General features: G+C 37.8%; 1 protein-coding gene across 2 annotated transcripts in view; it reads right to left on the reverse strand.

The window, feature by feature from the left end:
* LOC117661703 (stimulated by retinoic acid gene 6 protein-like) overlaps window positions 1-19,972 on the reverse strand; it is a 45,529-nt gene that overhangs the window by 15,137 nt on the left and 10,420 nt on the right. For both annotated transcript variants that reach the window (XM_034410788.3, XM_087886437.1), the window contains exons 5-10: window positions 17,660-17,780; window positions 15,267-15,312; window positions 14,303-14,428; window positions 4,229-4,299; window positions 3,090-3,201; window positions 564-705 (exon numbers count right to left, since the gene is read on the reverse strand). In XM_034410788.3, the coding sequence (XP_034266679.2) occupies window positions 564-705; window positions 3,090-3,201; window positions 4,229-4,299; window positions 14,303-14,428; window positions 15,267-15,312; window positions 17,660-17,780 (618 nt within the window). The remainder of the gene's footprint in view (window positions 1-563; window positions 706-3,089; window positions 3,202-4,228; window positions 4,300-14,302; window positions 14,429-15,266; window positions 15,313-17,659; window positions 17,781-19,972) is intronic.

Below are 19,972 nucleotides of genomic sequence, written 5' to 3' on the forward strand. Positions count from 1 at the left end.
AGGAGAGAAATTTATCTTATATTTGGGGGGCTGTCTATCTCTAACCAGAGCGTAGGATTATGAATTTATTTATTTGTATGACATTCACATTTTATACACAAACACATGCATACTTAGAAATAATGATTGTGTAACATAGTCTACCTGATCATCAACTGAAGCCTCTGGGAAGGAGGGCCAATGGAGAATATAACATCTCCTCCTGAGAAGTCATTGGATGACAGCAATTTTTCTACCCTACTAAAGAAATGGTGGCCTTCTCCTTTTACCTTATTCGGCTTAGTAACCCATGCTGGGTTCCAATAAGGAAGATGATTCTGCACAAAGGAGAAGTTTCTTTTCTTCAAGTTCAATTTTAGAGATTTGAGGTTCTAGCCCTTCAGAAAGGGCATTTTCCAATCTAGCTGCTCCTCCTCTCATTAAGGAAAGAAAGAATGGGTGTAGAAGTGCTATGGGCTGTTGTTTTTTCTTCAAGCACTAGTCATTCTCTTTTTCAATGCAACTGGTACCCTATACCACTCATGAAAAAGTAATGCTATAGTCACAAAATATTATGCCTTTACCTTCAAAGATATGAATAAACTCTTCAATGCTCTGGATCCATGATTCATTTTCCGAAGCCGGAATATTTGTTCTTAAGTCCTGAAGAAATGCTTTGAGCAACTTCAAAATTAAATTGACAACAATATATTCTGTCATAACAAACTGGAAGAGAAATGAAAAGATATTGATGGATTAAAAAGTCTGAAGTGAAAATTATAGGACAATATAAGATAATAATAGATACCTGTAGGGACTCCCATTAGGTCAGAATGCATTCACAAATGACCTGTAGACCTTCACATCTACAGTAATTTAAATTGGGGGAGATCTGTTTGCTAAATCCCTCAACAGTTTAAGGTTAAATAGCAAGGTAGGAATTTGCTGGAGATTTGATATATAGATTAAATATAGATATACTGTAGAGATATAGATATAGGTATAGGTATAGATATAGATATATATTCCTCCCAGAAGCACAGATTCATTATGGGCAAAGAAAGAAATAGATCTAATATTATATAAAATCTAATATATTGTAATATAGATCCTCCACCCCGTATTTCCGCGATCACAGGAAGGGATCCAACCTTGCAGACTTCTAAAAGTAATGAGTTGATATAGTGTCATCAGTCTTGATTTTATTTTGTATTTGCTCAGGGCAATTCATGCAAAGTTAGCTTCTTCTCTGGGTTCACCAATCATCATTTTAGATGGAATTTCTTTTGCTGATTAAGAGAAAATGTTCCTTTGTTCATACTTCCCTTCTTGAAGCCTAATCCTTTCTTCAACTCTAATGCTTATTTTTATAAATAAGGATTTGTAAACACTAGTTTACAAAGATATTTTTGGTGCTAATTTTTCTTGTACATGTCATGAGACCTATGTCTCTCTAGGTACTGTCATTCTGCCCTTCTGGTCCACAATTAGCAGAGGGATTTTTCCCTTTGCCTTATTTCTACCATATAACCTGACCAAGGACAGGAAAAGATGTGGCAATACGAGCTAATTGAGGATCATAATTACTGCATCTCCTCAGAATATCCTGGCTGTAGGCAGGCAGAATCTTTATATAGGAATTGTTTCTGTGCTACTTCAAGTACAGTAAATAATTTGGCTTTGTTGTGTTCACATAGCTTATATTAATACAAGATATAACATTAAGATACAATATATTTTTTGTCTTAACGGTTACATAAAGCCAACCAACTGTGATTATCAATACAAGAACTATGGTTATTCAGCAAAGCACATTTAAAACAAATGATGTCTGGCTTGATGGATGAACTTAAATCTGTGACAAATAGCATTGCACATGACTACTACAATCCTAGATTAAAGCTATGTGAGAATTTATCTAGAAACTAATTTATAATTGATTTTCCTTTAATAAATAACATTCTTCTATTTCCAGGAATTCATTCTCTTGCCTTTAAAAATATTCACATATATACAAGCTATTTTAAAGCCTAATTGGCGAGAGGGAATTAAATTGCATGTGAGTGTGTCTCAAATACATGTTTCGAAGAGCACATGAAGGTGTTGAGGGCCCTGTCCCCTAAGACTCTGGCCCCATCAGCTGTTGGTGCAGGTCTCATTGTATTCTCCCAGAATCAGTTAAGCCCTTGAGTCAAAATAGATACAATTCATATGAATAACATATACAGTAGCTTCACTTGGAAAGAACAAGAGGAGAGACTATAGTTGTTGTGACTCCGACCCCCGAGCCTGTCCTAACAGAGGAAGAGGATTCAGAAGGTGAGGGAGAGGATTTGGCAAGGCCTCCCTCTCCAGGACCCTCCTCTCTGGCAATGCCTCAGGTTTCCTCCGAAGGCCAAGAGATATGCCAGGAGCAAGGCACTTTGGAGCAGCCGCAGATAGAGAGAGGGGGGGCTGGATCCCAGACAGTGTCGGAAGGATAAGCGCACGCAGCAGAGAAAGAGGCATGGGCAGGCCAGAGATTGAGCTGAGTCACTGGACCACACCCCACAAGGGATAAAAGGGGGTGTGTCGGCTATTCAGGCCTTGTGACGGACAAATTGAAAAGCTCGGAAGTCATATTGTGTTTCTAGAACCCTGTTAGAATCTCTTTTTGGACTTCTTCAGACTGGATATTCACAATTCTTTGCTTTGTGGAATTAATTTGGTATATCGGACTGAGGAGAAAAAACCTCCCTTAGTGAGTAAAATCTCTTGGCAGGCAGTTCATGGTTCGCTGCCAAGACTGTTATCTTAAAGGAATTCCTGACTGTTTGAGTCATTAACTCCTGGCTATCTGTTTGTGTGTGTGCGTGCGATGGGGACAGAACAATAGTATAGTATTCTCATATGCCTATATTATCGACTACTTGGAATAATTTAAATATTAGAATTTTGCTCACCATGCAAAATATAGCATGCACTACACTTAGCTTCAATGATCAATGCCTGTTCTTTGGATTACAGATAACCACTGATCCCCAGAATCCTTTCAGTTCAAAGATGATTTGATTGGACCAAAAGCAGCAGTGACTTCCTTGCTGAAAGCATCATGCACTGCCTTGCCTTACCATGTAAAGACATAGGAACATAACGATAATTGTGCTGATAATTCTGCTGGGGAATTTAAAGTAGGGGTCCCATTGATATAACTTTCTCTGAAACCAGTTTTTCTGGGGATTCCTGTTGGTAGATAAAAATATAGGGGTGTTAGGTAACAAAAAATAATCAGGTCATTCTCCAAAGCTGCTTTACATGTGATAGAAGAAAGCCCATTTCCTTTCTTTCTCTGAATTTGAAACTCTCATTATTACTTTGTTTACTTCTATGAACAGAATCCTTATTGTGAGGGCCTTTATCCCTCTATGTGGCTGAATTGTAGATTATAAGAATATATGAATGATAACAAAAACGATGACAGGATATGGGAGATCAATGCTCTTTCTCCCCCCACCTCCAAACTACTTTTGCACAGTTATCTCCATTTGTGAACTTCCCTCCCAGCTTCCCACAAGCAAAGTCAATGAGGAAGCTGGTAGGGAAGATTGCAGGTTGATCTGGTAAGTAACTCACATCCTCCCCTTCACAGGCCACTCCTACATATTCACCAACAAAAGCCACCCCACTTACTTGTTGCTGGTCTAATTTTGGTCCATTTTGGACTCACTTAATAACCTCATTTAATGCTGGCAATGGGGAATGCTGGATTGTTGTTGCTAAGCAATGTAATCACATGATTTCATGCTTTACAACCATATGACTCAGTGATGATGATTTCAGTCCCAATTACTGTCATTAATTGAGGACTACCTATAAAAAGCGTTGTCAAAATATTTCTCTCTTCATCAGAATGTCACCAAGAATCAAAGCATCAAGACATGTCACTTTGTCAGCAAGATACTATGTGTTTTACTGAGGATCCCAAGGGCTCAAAGGTTAACATGTTTATTCTAGGGTAAACTTTTCAGTAGTATAGTCCATAATCTCACAGTCATATATGCATCTGATGGCTATACTCAGTCAAACCTTAAGTCATGGTTAACCACTAGGGATTCATGAGATTCCAGATGCTTTTCAGCTAATCTTATCATTTTATGGAATGTGAGCTCATATTAGGATTTTGCTCATATTAGTATTAGCCTAGTACCTGACACTGAAAAAAAAGAAAAAAGAATTATCAGAATACATCAAAGAAAAAATGCCTCCTCACCCAAGCACAGGCTTTCTCAGCAACTGCTGAACATACTGCAACTGGTGTTCTTCCGTAAAAGAATTTTTCTCCTGTATTGTAAATAAAATGTTTTTACAAACCAGGAATTACAAATCTAGTATATGTGCATATATGTCTGTGTTTATTTTTAGGGACTAAAAAAACCAAATTGGACACATAATATTAACCTAAGTTTATTTCTGCTTCTGCATATAATAGACAAAGAGCATGGTTACACCACTGCAAATAATGCAATGTGCCTGATTGAATTGATATATTCAGAGCACATCAAGTGACTTAACACACTTCTTATGCTTTTAACTGAGACCTTAGGAAAGTGTCATGGAAGTAGACCTTAAAACAAAAGCCAAGATGGCAGCAATGGAAATCAAGGACTGAATGAATGGAGATTTTTTAAGAACCCACAGGCTTCTGGATGTGATAATATCATCTAATAAAAACATTGGAATGGATAATACTGGATTATAACTGTGTGAGGCCTTGCAATAACTGGTGTCTCATCTTTTCTGCTGCTTCACAGTATTTGCTACCATCTGCGTTATGCCCATCTGTTTAGGGCATTGTTGAAAGAAAACAGAAGGTGAACATTTTGGATATCCTCGCAAATACTATAGTATAATAAAATACACATGCTGGCCTTACTACAATGTCTCCAATTGTACAAGAGGAGACATGTTTTTCCAGGGGAGTCTTAAAGTACCTTCGTTGCAGTAATGCCAAAGAGAGGTTATTATACATACTGTAGTCCAGAAGAAAGCTTTCCTTAGTTTGGGAAATGTCAGCAGCTAATTGGTCATTCCCCAGGAACCATTTGCCCTATTTCTCTAAACTATTTACTTCAATCTGAATTTCGATATCATTTACGAGTAGTCTTTGCTTTGCAACTACTTATTTAGCAACTGTTCAGAATTATGACAGCACTGAACAAATGAGACAATTGGCCGTCAAACTTGTGGCCATCACAGCATCCTCACAGTCATGTGATCATGATTCAGGTGCTTGGCAACTTGCTCTCAAGATGCACTGCAACATCCTGTGGTCACGTAATTGCATTTGTGACCTTCGCTGTTGGCTTTCAAAAGCAAAGCCCATGGGGATGCTAGCAGGTCACAAATGGCAAATATACAGTCCCAATTACTGTCAGTAAGTGAGGACTACTTGTAGTTTCTATGGGAGTGTATGTTTGGCATGTTGGTATCTCAACAATCTAATGTTCTCTGACAGTAACCTTATTGTTCTCAGTGTTTATTTGATGAGATTGTTCCAGCTTAGGTGGCAGTCATCAGCCATTATTAATGGGAGTAAGCTCAAGGAGAAGAACTGGAGTTTTAACCAGTAATCTAACATTAACCTAACTTCAATTTTGGGCATCCCAATTTCTAACCTAAGAAGGGCATTGGCAGTACTTCAGGGTGCAGCAAGACGAATCCTCAAAAATTCAGTCTGATGTGCCTCCAGATAGTTTTTCTCATCATAGAGCCTCAACATTAAGATCAGTGTTATAACCTGGAACAATTTCAGAGTAGCTGGAATTAATCAATCTTTGCTGCCTGAGGAATTAGATGAAAGTCTCCCAAAAGAAAAGGATTAATTTCACAGGAAGAGATTATTAACATTAGCTGAGCAGGCAACACTGTTGAGTGCAAAATGTGCACTGATTGTAGGAGATGACCAGAATGCACCCAAGGGAAGAAGGGTCAAATGCATAATTGGTCTCAAGTCCCTTCGTGCCCACGAGAGATCTAAGTCTATCACACCCTGAACTCCATTGATTCTTATTGTATGACTTCCCCGGACGCTTCCCCAATTAGCTCTCCAGATGTCAGCAGTTCCAGGCATGTCCAGAAGGGAGTTGGTTAATGGCTCCAAGCAGCCATCTGAGAAGGATTTGGCACAGACACAGCTTCAGCAGGACAGCCCAGAGGCTTCCAGTGGAGAAAGCATGCAGATGGAACCAGTCAGTGATGAGGAAGAGGAACTGCCTACTGCACCTCATCCAAGAACACATAGGGCAGAGAAAAGGCAGGAGCGGAGAAGGTCAGCCAGATTACTTGTGATGAGAAAGCCTCGCCCTTTTTTTTTTCCCCAATTTTTTTTTATTTTTTTAAACATAAAACATAAAATACATCGTTTTAGAGCAAGGGTTTGGTCCGGCATAAAATGAGTACAATTATTCACATTCCCTCAATCAATTTTGTTCCAAATTTTATCCATTTACATCTTTAAAAAAAAAAAAGAAAGAAAAAAGAAAAAAAATCTTATTCTAAACATTTATCATTCTAATATTACACCCAAAATTCTAAACAATAAACACTGTTCTAAATCTTTATCATTTTAACAATCAATATTTCATATATATTCCTCAATCCTAAGACTCATTACCTCAAATCTATATTTTACTTCTCTTAAATGACATCTAATATCCATAATCTTGACAAAAAGTATTTTCCTCCTCTCTTAAAGTCATTTCATAAATAATCAACATTTCCTTCTATAGTTTGTTACTTCCACAATACTTTATTTTATTTATTTCAAGTTTATTCTCATATTTTATTAAATCTAATTTTTAACTGGTTCATAGCTTAAATATCTATTTCCCAGCTGTATTTTCCAATACTCTTATCTGTATTTATGTAAACTGGTTCACAGTTTAACTACTATTCTCCGGTAAAATCTCTTCCACTTCCTCCTAAATTTATTTTTTAGCTGGTTCACATCTTAATCAGCTGCTTTCCAGCAATGCTTTCCTCCACTCCTTATCTTAATTATTTTAGCTGGTTCACAGTATAATTTTAACTGCACACCAACCTTCTCCTTAACTCCTCCTAAATCTATTATAAAACTGGTTCACAACTCAAGTAGTTGCCTTCCAGCAATGCTTTCCTCCACTCCTACCCCTATTTTAACTGGTTCACAACTTTATTTCACTTGATCCCCAAGTATAGTCTCCTCCACTCCTACCTTTTTATTTTTGGCTAGCTCACAGTTTTGCTTTAACTATTGACCAGCCCATGCTTTCCTCCACTCCTAACTCTTTTTTTTATTATTATTAACTGGTTCCAAGTTTACTTTAACTGTTCTCCAGTATGATGCTTTCCTCTACTCCTACCTTATTTGTAAAACTGGGTCACAGCTTTGCTTTCACTGATCTCCAGAGTCATGCTTTCCTCCACTCCTAAATTCATTTATTTAACTAATTCATAACATTTATCTCTTATTCAGTTGTTTAACTCCAAATTGTTTCGGAATATGTTACCAATATTGTTTTCCAATCTATTCTCCTCCATATCTCTTACCAATTTAAGATAAAAGTATATTTCAATATCTTATCTCCTATTCTCTCTTAAATTTTCTCCCATTCTATGCTTATTTCTTATTTTCAATAGAAAACATTTTGAAACACTTTAAAATCAATTTTTTATGGTTCTTAATTCTATAAATAATTCTTTTTAACATCCAACACCTTTAAAAGTAAATATTTTCTTCCAGATTATTAAATCTGTAAGTAGTGCTAGTTAAAAATTCCAAATTTAAAAAGGCATTAGAACATCCAAAAATCATGTTTTTCTTCAATCATTTATGCTCTTATTTCTTAATCAAATTGTTTATATATTTATATGAAAATAATAATAGAAAGAAAAGGAGAGAGTAATAGCAATAATAATAATAATTACAATAAAAGAAATACAAAAAAAATAAGGCAACACTAAAAAAGAGAAAAAAGGAAAAAGGAAGAGAATAGAAATATAACAAAAGAAGTAAAAAGAATTAAAAAGAAAATAAAGAGGGGAAAAGAAACGAAGAGAAGGATACTACAAGAAAGAAATTGAGAGAGAACATAGAGAAGAAAAAGAAAGAGAGAGAAAAAAAGTATCTCCTAGGATTATTCAACCACCCAGAAACCGTTACATTCATTTAAATCAAAATATACTATTTTGTTGTCTTGTTACTTAATATATTCCATTATTCCTTTCTCCAGTCTTCCAAGTATGTATCTTTTCCATTTCAATGTCATCAAAGTTATAAGTTCTACAAAGTTGATTCTCAAGCTATTCCATATATGGTATTATCATGTCCTTCTATTGCCACACCCTTCTTTTATTGCCACGTTTATTAGTTCAGTTTTCATTGTTCCATTCAATTTCTTCTTTCTAATCTTCAATAGATCCTCCAGTGAACAGATTATGTATCCTAAATCAAGTTCTCTGAGTCTTTTTCTCAAAATAGTCAAGTTTAAATAACAAGTTTCTCTTTTCAAGTAGCAAGCAGCCTGGAATTTAGACTTTCCCTTTTCAGCTGGCAACCATTTTATCCGTCTCCGTTTGTCTTTTCCCTTTGCTTTTGAAGGCATAATTATTTCCTCTTCTCCTTCCTCTCTCCCAAACATAGTCCAATCTCCTTTATCCACCAAAAAGTAAAGAAAAAATATATCCAGATCTGTAGTCAAACATTTCCAAAAAGTCAGTAATTTATGTTTTCCACCAACAGGTCTTTTGTCTTTGTGCCCCAATAGTTCTCAGCCGCTGTTAAGGCTGGGGCAAACTAATTGTAATTCAGCATTTGTGGGCAGTTCCTTCCTGGGTTGATGTCCACTCACCCGGCATACAAACTCCCAGTTCTGCTCTCCACTTCTCCACCTCTCCTCCTGCGCATTCTTGTATCCCGGTTGCCGCTGTCTCAGGGCAGCTGCCATGGCTGCCGTTAAACCGCCGCTGGCGCAGAGGGCAAGCCTCCGGCCCTGAGGAACCTGCCTGTTCCTCTCGGCCATCCGAGGGTCCCTCTCTATCACCCTGTCCCTACAGGACAGGGTAGGTCCAAAGACCTACCGGCGAGGGCTTAACAGATGGGGTTTTCGCGGGGCTCCGATAAGCCCACTAATTCCCCGTCTGTATCCCCGCGGTGCCAACCGGAGAAAGCCTCGCCCTTCTTGATAGGCTGCACCAGAAGATGGCTATTCAGCACAGCAGAGAGAGGAAAGTCATGCTGAGAACAACATGTTCATTTCCTAGTTGTGTGTTTTCTGGTCGTTGTGATTCTTGCCTTGCTTTGAATTGATACCGTGCCTTGACTTGGATCGTGCCTTGTGAACTCTGGACTTTTCTTGCCTCATGAACCCTCTTGTATTGTGGATTTAATTTTGCGTGTTGGGTTTATTTTGACTGGGAAACTTTCAAGTGCCTTATGGACTAATTGGCATTGTTCTGTGGACTAGCATTGGTCTCCTTGTGGCTGGACTTAATTTGAACAGTTCTGGGTTTTTGGTAAAAGGAGTTGTGAGGGAATATTAATAAACCCTCTAAACCACAGTTACATGTGTGCATGTGAGAGAGCGGGACAGCACACTTATCTACCACCAATTCGGTTTGTTAGTAGTTCAGATTCTTGTAGAGAGCTTAAGCTTGCAATAAGCTTATATATTCACTTAACTGCCCGGACTTCTTATTTTCCATGTTTGATATAGAACAAGTTAACAACAAGCCTATTATAGAATTTCCTGGCACATGCTTGTTATAAAATATAACTATAGGTAAAGGTAAAGGTTTCCCTCTCACATATGTGCTAGTCATTCCCAACTCTAGGGGGCAGTGCTTATCTCCGTTTCAAAGCCGAAGAGCCAGCGCTGTCCGAAGACATCTCCGTGGTCATGTGGCCAGCATGACTAAATGCCAAAGGTGCATGGAACACTCTTACCTTTCCACCAAAGGTGATCCCTATTTTTCTACTTGCATTTTTTGTGTGTTTTCAAACTTCTAGGTTGGCAGAAGCTGGGACAAATAACAGGAGCTCACCCCGTTATGCGGCACTAGGGATTCGAACCGAGAACTGCCAACCTTCCAATTGACAAGCTCAGCATCTTAGCCACTGAGCCACCACATCCCTCAAAATATAACTATATAAATAGGTTAACACAACCATTATTCCCTTGATTATTCTAGAAATTTCCTTATTCCTACCATTTGCATACCTCCAATGATGTTTGTGATGTAAGCATAAGATAGAAAAGCATAGAGCTATTATTGTTTAGAGAAATTAATGTAATGATTGATTATAAGATTGAGATTGTTTTATATTTCAACCACACAGTGGCAAAACTTTGCACCTACTTGCTACTGAAACACATTCTTTTGAAACTTAACCACAAACACTTCAATATTTTCTTCAAAACTATTCAACTTTTGCACTCATATGCAAAAGGCACTTCCAGATTGAAAGGATTAGCCAGTAACATCACCATTGCCCTGGGAACGCCCAGTTCAGGACTCTTTTCATGACCCCAGCAGGAGCTGGAGTGAAGGACAACAGTTCAATCCTGCCCACAGCAGCACTTGAGCCTTGAATGTGGGCTTGCTAACCTGCCCAGTGTCCCAAACATTTGAGCTCCAACTATTCCACTGAAATTAATGTTGATCCTTACCTGCTAAATGATTACTTATTAATAGCTTATAATATTGAAAAAGATTATTTATTTATTTATATCCTGCCTTTGTTATTTTTATAAAAACTCAAGATGGTGAGCATGCCTAATACTCCTTCCTCATCCTATTTACCCTACAACAACATTGTGAGCAGGGTTGGGCTGAGAGAAAGTGACTGGCTCAGAGACACTTAGCCAGCTTTAATGCCTAAATCAGATCATGAACTCACAATCTCTTAGTTTCTAGCCGGGGCTTTAATCACTAGACCAAATTGGCTGTTTGATATATAAAAGGGCTTATTAATTTCAGGGTCATTTTTATGATTCACCTTCTTTAATAAACAATGGTTTATTGGTTTTGCAAATCTTAAAACCATCTAAGAGATATAATCAAGATAGACTCACCAATTTTCCTTAGGGTAGGTTATATTATCTGCAGCAGTGTTTCCCAAGCTTGGCAACATTAAAATATGTGAACTTCAACTCCCAGAATTTCCCAGTCAGCATGAGAAACACTGATCTAGAAGGCTGGGAAAACTGTCAAGAATTGGGGAATATGGTTAATCTTAGAAGACATGATGATAGAACGGGTCTGGTGGCTCAGCAGACTAATAGCATTGTGATTAACACCAGCTGTCCGCAATTACTGTAAATTCAAATCTCCCCAGGCTCAAGGTTGACTCAGCCTTTCATCCTTTCTAAGGTAGGTAAACTGAGGACCCAGTTTGTGGGGGCAATAAACTGACTTTGTATAAATATACAAAAGTATGAAGGCTATTGCTTAACGCATTGTAAGCCGCCCTGAATCTCCGGAGAAGGGCGGCATATAAATCAAATTATACATGTGTGTGTGTGTGTGTGTGTGTGTGTGTGTGTGTGTGTGTGTCTGTGTGTGTCTGTGTGTGTCTGTGTGTATACAGTTAATATTTCGGGTTTCTTCCCATGTAATTGTTAACATATCCCTAAAAGGGTAGAAGCGACGTTTCGACAGAATCTCATCTGCCATCATCAGGCTTATGTGAGGGGTCTTTTGTAGTAACTGCCATTATAGTTCAAATCTGGTGCTGGTAGTCTGGGATGGCTCCACCTTTTCATTCTGATTGGTTGGGAGTCCCAGTCTGTGTTTATTGGCTTGGCTTCGGGTGTATGGTCGGTTTTTCTCCACCAGGTGGCAGGGCTTCATCTTTGTGGCTGGCTGGAATGTGATTTGGCTGGAACTTGTGGCAATACAGGCCTTTTGATTAACCCTTGATCTATGTTTTATATTTTGTGTTAAGAGTCGTCTATCTATGAGAGCAGGTTTCCAAATAGTAGGCAGATGGGAAGTGTCATCACGTTTATTCATGCAATATTGTCTTTTCTCTGTTTCAATGGCCTCTCTGATTATTCTGCCATTGAGATGTTCTATTTTTGCAATTGTTTTTGTGTTATTAAAATTAATATTATGTCCTGTTGTATTTATGTGATGAACTAATGATGATGTGTGTTCTTGCTTTTGTATTGAGTTTTTGTATTCCTCGATGCACACACTCATTCTTCTGTTGGTCTGTCCAATATACGCTGATGGGCAGGAAGCACACGGGATTTCGTATATACCTTGATCTTCTAATTCTATTTTGTCTTTAGGGTTTCTCAGAATGGACAATATTTTTCTATCTGTGCAAAATATGGTTTTGATGTTGTGTCTATGCAGTACTTTGCTAATTTTAACTGTTGTTCCTTTTATATAGGGCAAGATGGCTTTCCCATTGTTTTGTTCCTCTTGTTATTGTTTTTTCTGTCTAGGTGTTGCATGCTGGATCATACTGATGATTTTATTTCTACAGAACCCATTTGATGTCAGTACATTAGTTAGTGTATATAATTCTGTTTGTAAATGTGCTTCATCAGCCAGACGTTTAGTTCTTGTGGTTAATGTTTTGGCAACAGAGTTTATTTGTGCTGGATGGTGGTGTGATTTGGCATTGAGATAGAGATTCGTATGTGTCTTCTTTTGATAGATGGTATGTCCTAAGGTGCCATCAGATTTTTTATAAATTAATACATCGAGTTAATACAACTAGTTTTCTGATTCTATCTCCATGGTGAACTTTATTTTCGGATGGAGGCTGTTCAAATATACTAAGAAGTTTTCCAGTTTATCTCTTCCATGCGGCCAGATCACAAAAGTGTCATCAACATATCTGAGCTATAATTTTGATTTGTTAACAGTTTTTTCTAAAGCATTGGATTCGAATTCTTCCATGAAAAAATTAGCAATGACCGGTGATAATGGTGATCCCATTGGTGCGCCTTCTATTTGTTTATATCTCTATCCTCTGTGTATGAAATATGTGTTGGATAAACAATGTTCTGTTAAATCTGCGATATGTTTCGATAGTTGATATTTGTTTTTAATTGATGACAGGGCTTCTTTGACAGGTATTTGTGTGAATAGTCATACAACATCAAAGCTTACAAAAAGGTCATTTTCTTTTATGTGTTGCTTTTTTATTATTTGTATGAAATGGTATGAGTTCTGTACATATGAAGCAGCAGATTCTGCATAAGGTTGTAGATGTTTTGCTAGATATTTGGCTAGATTTTGTAACGGTGAGCCTATGGAACTTACTATGGGTCTAAGAGGTATTCCAGCTTTGTGTATTTTTGGGAGGCCATACAGTTTTGGACATTTTGATTATTTTTCTCTGGGAATAATTGTTTGTTGGATTTCTTTACTTATAGTACTTGATTTTATCTTTATCCTCGTGGTTTTTTCTAGATATGTTGTTGGGTCTGTGTTTATGGGTTTATATGTGGCGTCTTGAAGTAAATCAGACAGTTTCTTTTCATAGTCCACTGTGTTCATTACTACTGTTGCGTTGCCTTTATCTGCTGGTAATATCATTATGCTATTATCGTTTTTTAAAACTTGCAGTGCTTTTTGTTCTTCTTTTGATAAGTTGCTTTTAGATGGTTTACTAGTGCATAGAATGTTGGTGACATCATGTCTGACTTTATCAGCATCATCAGCACTGAGTTTCTTTAAGCTGGTTTCAACTTCGCAGATGATGGTTTCTATCAGAATTTTATTGGGTGTCACTGCAAAGTTATATATATCTGATTATGGAAGTCAGCTATTAAATCTTCCAAAAATGTGGACGTTTTTGACCAAATTTGACCATTTTTATCCTTAAAATACTGATTTTAGGCAGGAGAAATTTTAGTTATTTTACCTTTAATTAGTTTAATCATAACTGGTAATTAACCACAACGCTACTTCTCTAGACAGTTAATAAACCGAAATAAAGCCAGAAAACCATAATAATATTAATTAAAAACAATGAAACTAACAGATAGCCAAACACGTGGCTAGTGTAGTATGATCTCAATTTTCAAAGTCTTGTAGAAGCAACAATTTTTAACTGCTTTTAAATGGCCAAAATAGTGAGTAAGAAAGGGATATGATTGCCAGACATGTTCTTATTTCTTAAATCAGTAAGTCTGATTTAATATTCAGTTGATTTTGCAATTCTTTTTCTAGGTTTGTCTTTGCTATTCAATTGCATTTAAAGAACTTTCATCTCATTGGAGTACAATCAAATAATCTAAATGAAGTTATTAAAAGAGAGGATTTCAGTGCTGCTATAAATACTCACATTTTGGTTGTATACAGATGAATTTCTCACTGCTTTCACAAAATTAAAAAGAAAGCGTCCTAGCAGAAGGAACAGGAACAGCACGGATGGCCACATCAGAATTATGCCACTGTACTTTCCCACAGCCTATGCATGGAAAGCAGAATTACCAACTAAGTTGCAGATGATCCACTCTTCTTCCTTCCCTATATAAATTCAACTTAATTCATGTAGTACATTAATTGTAAATGCTGAAACTTATCATGAGGTTCATACCAGAAATCTTGGGTCTTTAGGATGCAATTCAGTGACAAAGGCCTACTTTATTCTAATCTTATAATCTAATGAAAAATATCCTGCCAGTCAGCATAGATAATAGCAAAGTGGGCCAATGATCTGTCTTTATGTAAACTCAGCTATGGAGAACAGGTTTACATGCTGGAAGAGTATGGAGCAGCTTTGTCAAATCTGGGATCCATAGTTAGATTAAAAACTCCCATTTCTTTCAGCCAACATAAGAGAAGACATGCCACTGGTAGATGTTGGAAGTTGTAAGCCAACTCATGTAGATCCGAAGTTCTTCAATATTAGCCACTGAGGACTTGACTAATGGTTGTTTGGTATCAGGAATTCAGTCAGAATTTATGATCCCATTCATTTGATGAGTCCTGTCAAAAACTCACCTGTAGGGATAGATTTCATGACTTTCTATGACTTCTTCAGTGTTATTGCCTCCCTCAGTATACTGAATCCATTTACTTTTTGCTTGAGCACTTGCTCCTCATGCACAGAAAGCACAATAGATTTTCTATAGGCCTAACCTTAGCTTACACCACATTTTTTTGTGCATGGTGCTCAGGGGATTTTCTTCCAGCAGCAAACCAGTAACCTGCTAAACTTTCATTAGATTGATGCACTGAACACCTTAAGTGAACCTGCAATCACCATATTAAAACAGTAATAATTGTCAAAAATATATACTTACATCTTCCGCAGGACACTCTACAATGTCTAAGATCGTGATAACTGCCCTGTAAAATACATGGAGTAATTAGTTTCCTAAATTGGCAGTAGAAGCTATAGAATACATACATACATATTTATACGACTTGTTAAGCCAAATTTCTGACGCACTATATTCAAATCGGATCCAACATCAGAATCACTCATCACTTTCACACTATTTCTTTGATTTCTATATTACTGGTGAAATCTGACTGGAAAATTTCAGGAATTAACAGCTAATACAATTGGAAAGTTCTGTTTGGAAAAGGATATTCTTTCATGAATGCAGATCTTCATTGGCAATGGTAAAGCAGTGGTGAAATTCAAACTTTTTTACTACCGGTTCTGTGGGCATGGCTTGGTAGGTGTGGTGTGGCTTGGTGGGCATGGCAGGGGAAGGATACTGCAAAATCTCCATTCCCACCCCACTCCAGGGGAAGGATACTGCAAAATCCCAATTCCCTCTCCATTCCTGGGGGAAGGATATTGCAAAATCTCCATTCCCACCCCACTCTGGGGCCAGCCAGAGGTGACATTTGTCGGTTCTCTGAACTACTCAAAATTTCCGCTAACGGTTTTCCAGAACCTGTCAGAACCTGCTGGATTTCACCCTGCATTAAAGGCTTCCTTAGCTGATGTTTCCAATGTAACTTTCATCTCCTAATCCCCACCACCATTAGATCTTGCTAACTTTACAGCAATGTAGAAAATAGGGAGATGCTGAAAGAGCTACAATAGTTTAGTGCTTTGATTTTCCCATGTTCTCAGAAAACTTTTTTCTTAATACATTCCATTAATTTGCTAAATTATTTACTAATATCTGAATATTTGTGTTATAATTCATATGCTTTGCATATGATCATTGCAACTATCTTGATTTTCTTATTGTCAGTATCTATTTGCTGTATTTCTTTACTTCTCCACCTAAATTTCACACATAGGAGAACATATAAATTCATGCCATGCAGATTTGCACCTATAAATATAGATTTGGGGCACTTCCACACAACACCATTTTCAAGTCAGGAGTGTATGACTCCATGCCTTAACAACTTTTGGCAGTATGCAAAATTTTCTCTTTCTCTTTCTTTCTCTCTCTCCCTCCCTCCTTCCCTCCCTCTCTGTCTCTCTCTCTCACACACACACACGCTTCAGTTTGTGCTACATGCACTTCTCTGACCATTTTGCAAGACAAATGAGATACTAGGCAGGTAGCTACTAAATGTCTTGATTACCAAGATGTCATTCTTCCTGAATATAAGTTCATACTTGAATATAGTGATGGTGATATGGCAGCATAATTTTACAGTAAAGTCTTCTAATAGCTGCAACCATGGTTGTAGATGTAGAAAGTGTGACTATATGCTTGTGTATCAAAAACAGAGTAATAATAAAGACTTGCTTGAACCCAGAGATTGGAAAGTGCTTATAATATATATGCAAGAAAATTCAAACAAAAGACTCAAAAATTGAGAAATTGACTACAGAGTTCTAAATTCAGACTGCAGGACACGGGGTAAGATAAAGAGTTGCATAAATAGGAAAAAAGCCCACCCCAGTTTTGCCATATGATCTATATCAAAGCCAAGCCGGAAGAAAATGAGTTTGAATGTCCAAGGAGGACCTAACTATATAGGACTAGCCCATATATTTTATGAATTATAAGTATTTAAGCAGTCACTCAACTATTGGTTTTACCACCCACAATGCCCCATTGCCTTCATTCTGTTTAATAGAAGGATTTCTAAGTACCGTAGCAGCAAGCTGTTCACTTGATTACATCTAGAGGATCTATTCCTTCCTTCCTTCCTTCCTTCCTTCCTTCCTTCCTTCCTTCCTTCCATCCATCCATCCATCCATCCATCCATACTAAAACACACACATACACCATCTCTCTCCCTCCCTCCTGGCAACTATGTGGACAATTCCATGCAGTTTTCTTGGCAATATTTTCGTAAGTGATTTACTATAATGCTGTAGCACTGAACTAGAGTCACTTGCCCAAAATTACCCAACTGGCTCCATGGTCTAGTCCAGGAAGACTAGAATTTACGGGTTCCCTTTTTCTAGCTCAGTGCTTTTATTCCCCACCCCAAACTGGCTCCCCTTTTCATGTTTTCTTGTTAAGTACATATTGCAATAAATTAAGTGCTGATAACTTTGCTTCTCAAATTTAAATTGATATAATAAGTAGTGATTCCTTATCTTCAAGAGCAAATGGTAGGTTGGGCTATTAGAAAACCTAGAACCTCTAATTCTAGATAATATTTTTAGTATGAAATCACTTTATTGTAATTTTCCCTGTTATATCAAGAATTGATCCCCAGTCTGAGACTCACTCTCATTCATGAGACTTGTTAAAATTCTGCTTACCAAGCTGCTGTGTAAAGAAACCCCAAAATTGTTCCTACAACTTCATTTTTTGTTAAAAGACAGACAAAGAAAGGGTATGAGGAGATGCCCACTTCAAAAGCCATGAGGAGGATCCAAAATACTGCAGAAGAAAAGACATAAATATATCTTTATTTTATCGTTCAGCAGTGAATGATTGAGAAACTTTTTTATAACAGTCACTGACCATCCAATATGGAACAACAAAGCACATGGCGTTAACAACAGTAATAAGACAATATATTAGTTCTTTAAACTTTGCTGAATTTTATAGACTACAAAATCATTTTTGCATCATTTAGAGAAACTTATGTATGTTTTGTCAGAAAATAAATATTTCAAATAAAAGAAATATTCAGTGCACTTTGAGAATTTTATTAATGGGCTTATGAGGTAAAACTGGATATTTTTGTAACACTGATAACATAAAAATCATACACTGTAGTTTCAAGCCTCCAGCACCTGAAGGATAATGTCTAGCTGCTTAAGGAATATTCCTAAATCTCATCATGAGCAGTATGAGGTGAGTGTTAAGTTAAGGATAAGGTTCTTATGAATTTTGGAGATATAAATTGGGCTGGTCTTAGCTATACAGGTTGATGACTTGTGTAAACTTCTCTGGGGGAGGAGACCTGTTGCATTTGGCTTTCTGTAGCTAATATCCATCACCTTCACTTGGCATTCACCAATCCCAGCCACAAGAGCACATCTCTAGAGCAATCATCACCATTCCATTTCTGATGGAGTTCATTCAACAATTTCTTGAATATTTGGATATTTCTCAAATTTTCATTTCTGCTTTCTCTCTAATAATTTCTTGCCCTATTAGAGCTCTGTAACACTTGAAAACTTGCACACTATTTTGTGACCGGGGGGGTGGGGTGTCCTAATTACCAGCTTCCTATAGAGTGATCATCTAGACCAGGGGTCTGCAACCTTAAACATTCAAAGAGCCATTTGGACGCCTTTCCCACAGAAAAGAAAACACCGGGAGCCACAAAACCTGGGTGGGCGTGGCCAACTCGATGTCACTCACTCCTGCCCAGTCACATGACACCCCCCAGCCACACCTACCCAGGTTTTGTGGCTCCCAGTGTTTTCTGTGGGAAACCAGTATCTCTCTCTATGTGTCTCATTCTCTGTCTCTGTCTCTGACTTTCTCTCTCTCTCTCTCTCTCTCATCTCTTATCTCTCTCAAGCCAGGCGAGGAGTGACTGGAAGGGGAGGGTGAGGGGTGGGGCCAGTCAGTGATGGGTTCAGCCGATAGGGAGCCACAGCAGGGGGACAAAAGAGCCACATGCAGCTCCAGAGCCATGGGTTGCAGACACCCGATCTAGACTTTATTGATAGTGATCTGGTAACATGAGAGTTACCTAGAACAACTCCTATTGCACAAGGAGTTGGGACTCACAGACATATGCAATGGACAAGTAGCATTTAGATTCATATAATACACCAAACCATAATATGGTTTAGCTATGGCTTGATGTGATGCATAAATCCAGCTAGGATACTTATTAATCATAGCTTAACATTATATGTGAACTAGCTCAATAGGCTTCTTCAGGAAATCATGGTTAAAAACATTAGCATTATGTGTGAGGGCAATTCTCAGCTCCAAATGTACCTGAAAGTGCCAGTGCATAGGCAGAGAAGACTAACATTATATCTTACTTCCTATGCCTTCTGCAAATGTTCTTGATAATTTTTATAGTGTTCTAATATATGTGGACTATTTGAGAACTCCTGAGAACACCATAGACAAACAAGAAAGCCAACAAAATGATCAGCAAACGACTTCCGGTTTGCTGCTTGTCCCCGCTGGACACTCCTCCGGGATCGTCGAACCCACTGCCTGTAAGAGCCGCCTTTTTCAGCGGAATGGCGGCTCGAAAAAACTCCGTTTCCATTAGGAAACGGAGATAGAGCCGGCTGGGGTGGGTAGAGTCCTCTGCCTAATCCCAAAAGTTTTTTATTTACTTTTGGGAGGGAGTGGAAGAGACTCCCCGTATCCCCAGCCGATGCTCCGGGCTCTGGGAAATCTCTGCTACACGCAGAGCTAGGGGGCAAAAGCAAGCCTGTAAATCTGTCAAATAAATTAATTAAAGAAGATATGAGCTGGACCTTTGATCCTGAAGCGCAAGTATTCTTTTTATTCTATTTTGCCTAAGAAGTGAAGTGAAGGGAAAAAAGTTTTTTTTTTAAATGGCGATTGCTGCTGCGGCTTGAAGAGAGGCTGAAAGGGAAACTCCTTCCGTTTTTAATTACAAAGTAGCGGAATGAATACTTTTGGCT

Source organism: Pantherophis guttatus, chromosome 2 (genome assembly GCF_059756535.1).
Source record: "Pantherophis guttatus breed Tessera chromosome 2, ASM5975653v1, whole genome shotgun sequence".
Taxonomy (NCBI): Eukaryota; Metazoa; Chordata; class Lepidosauria; order Squamata; family Colubridae; genus Pantherophis; species Pantherophis guttatus.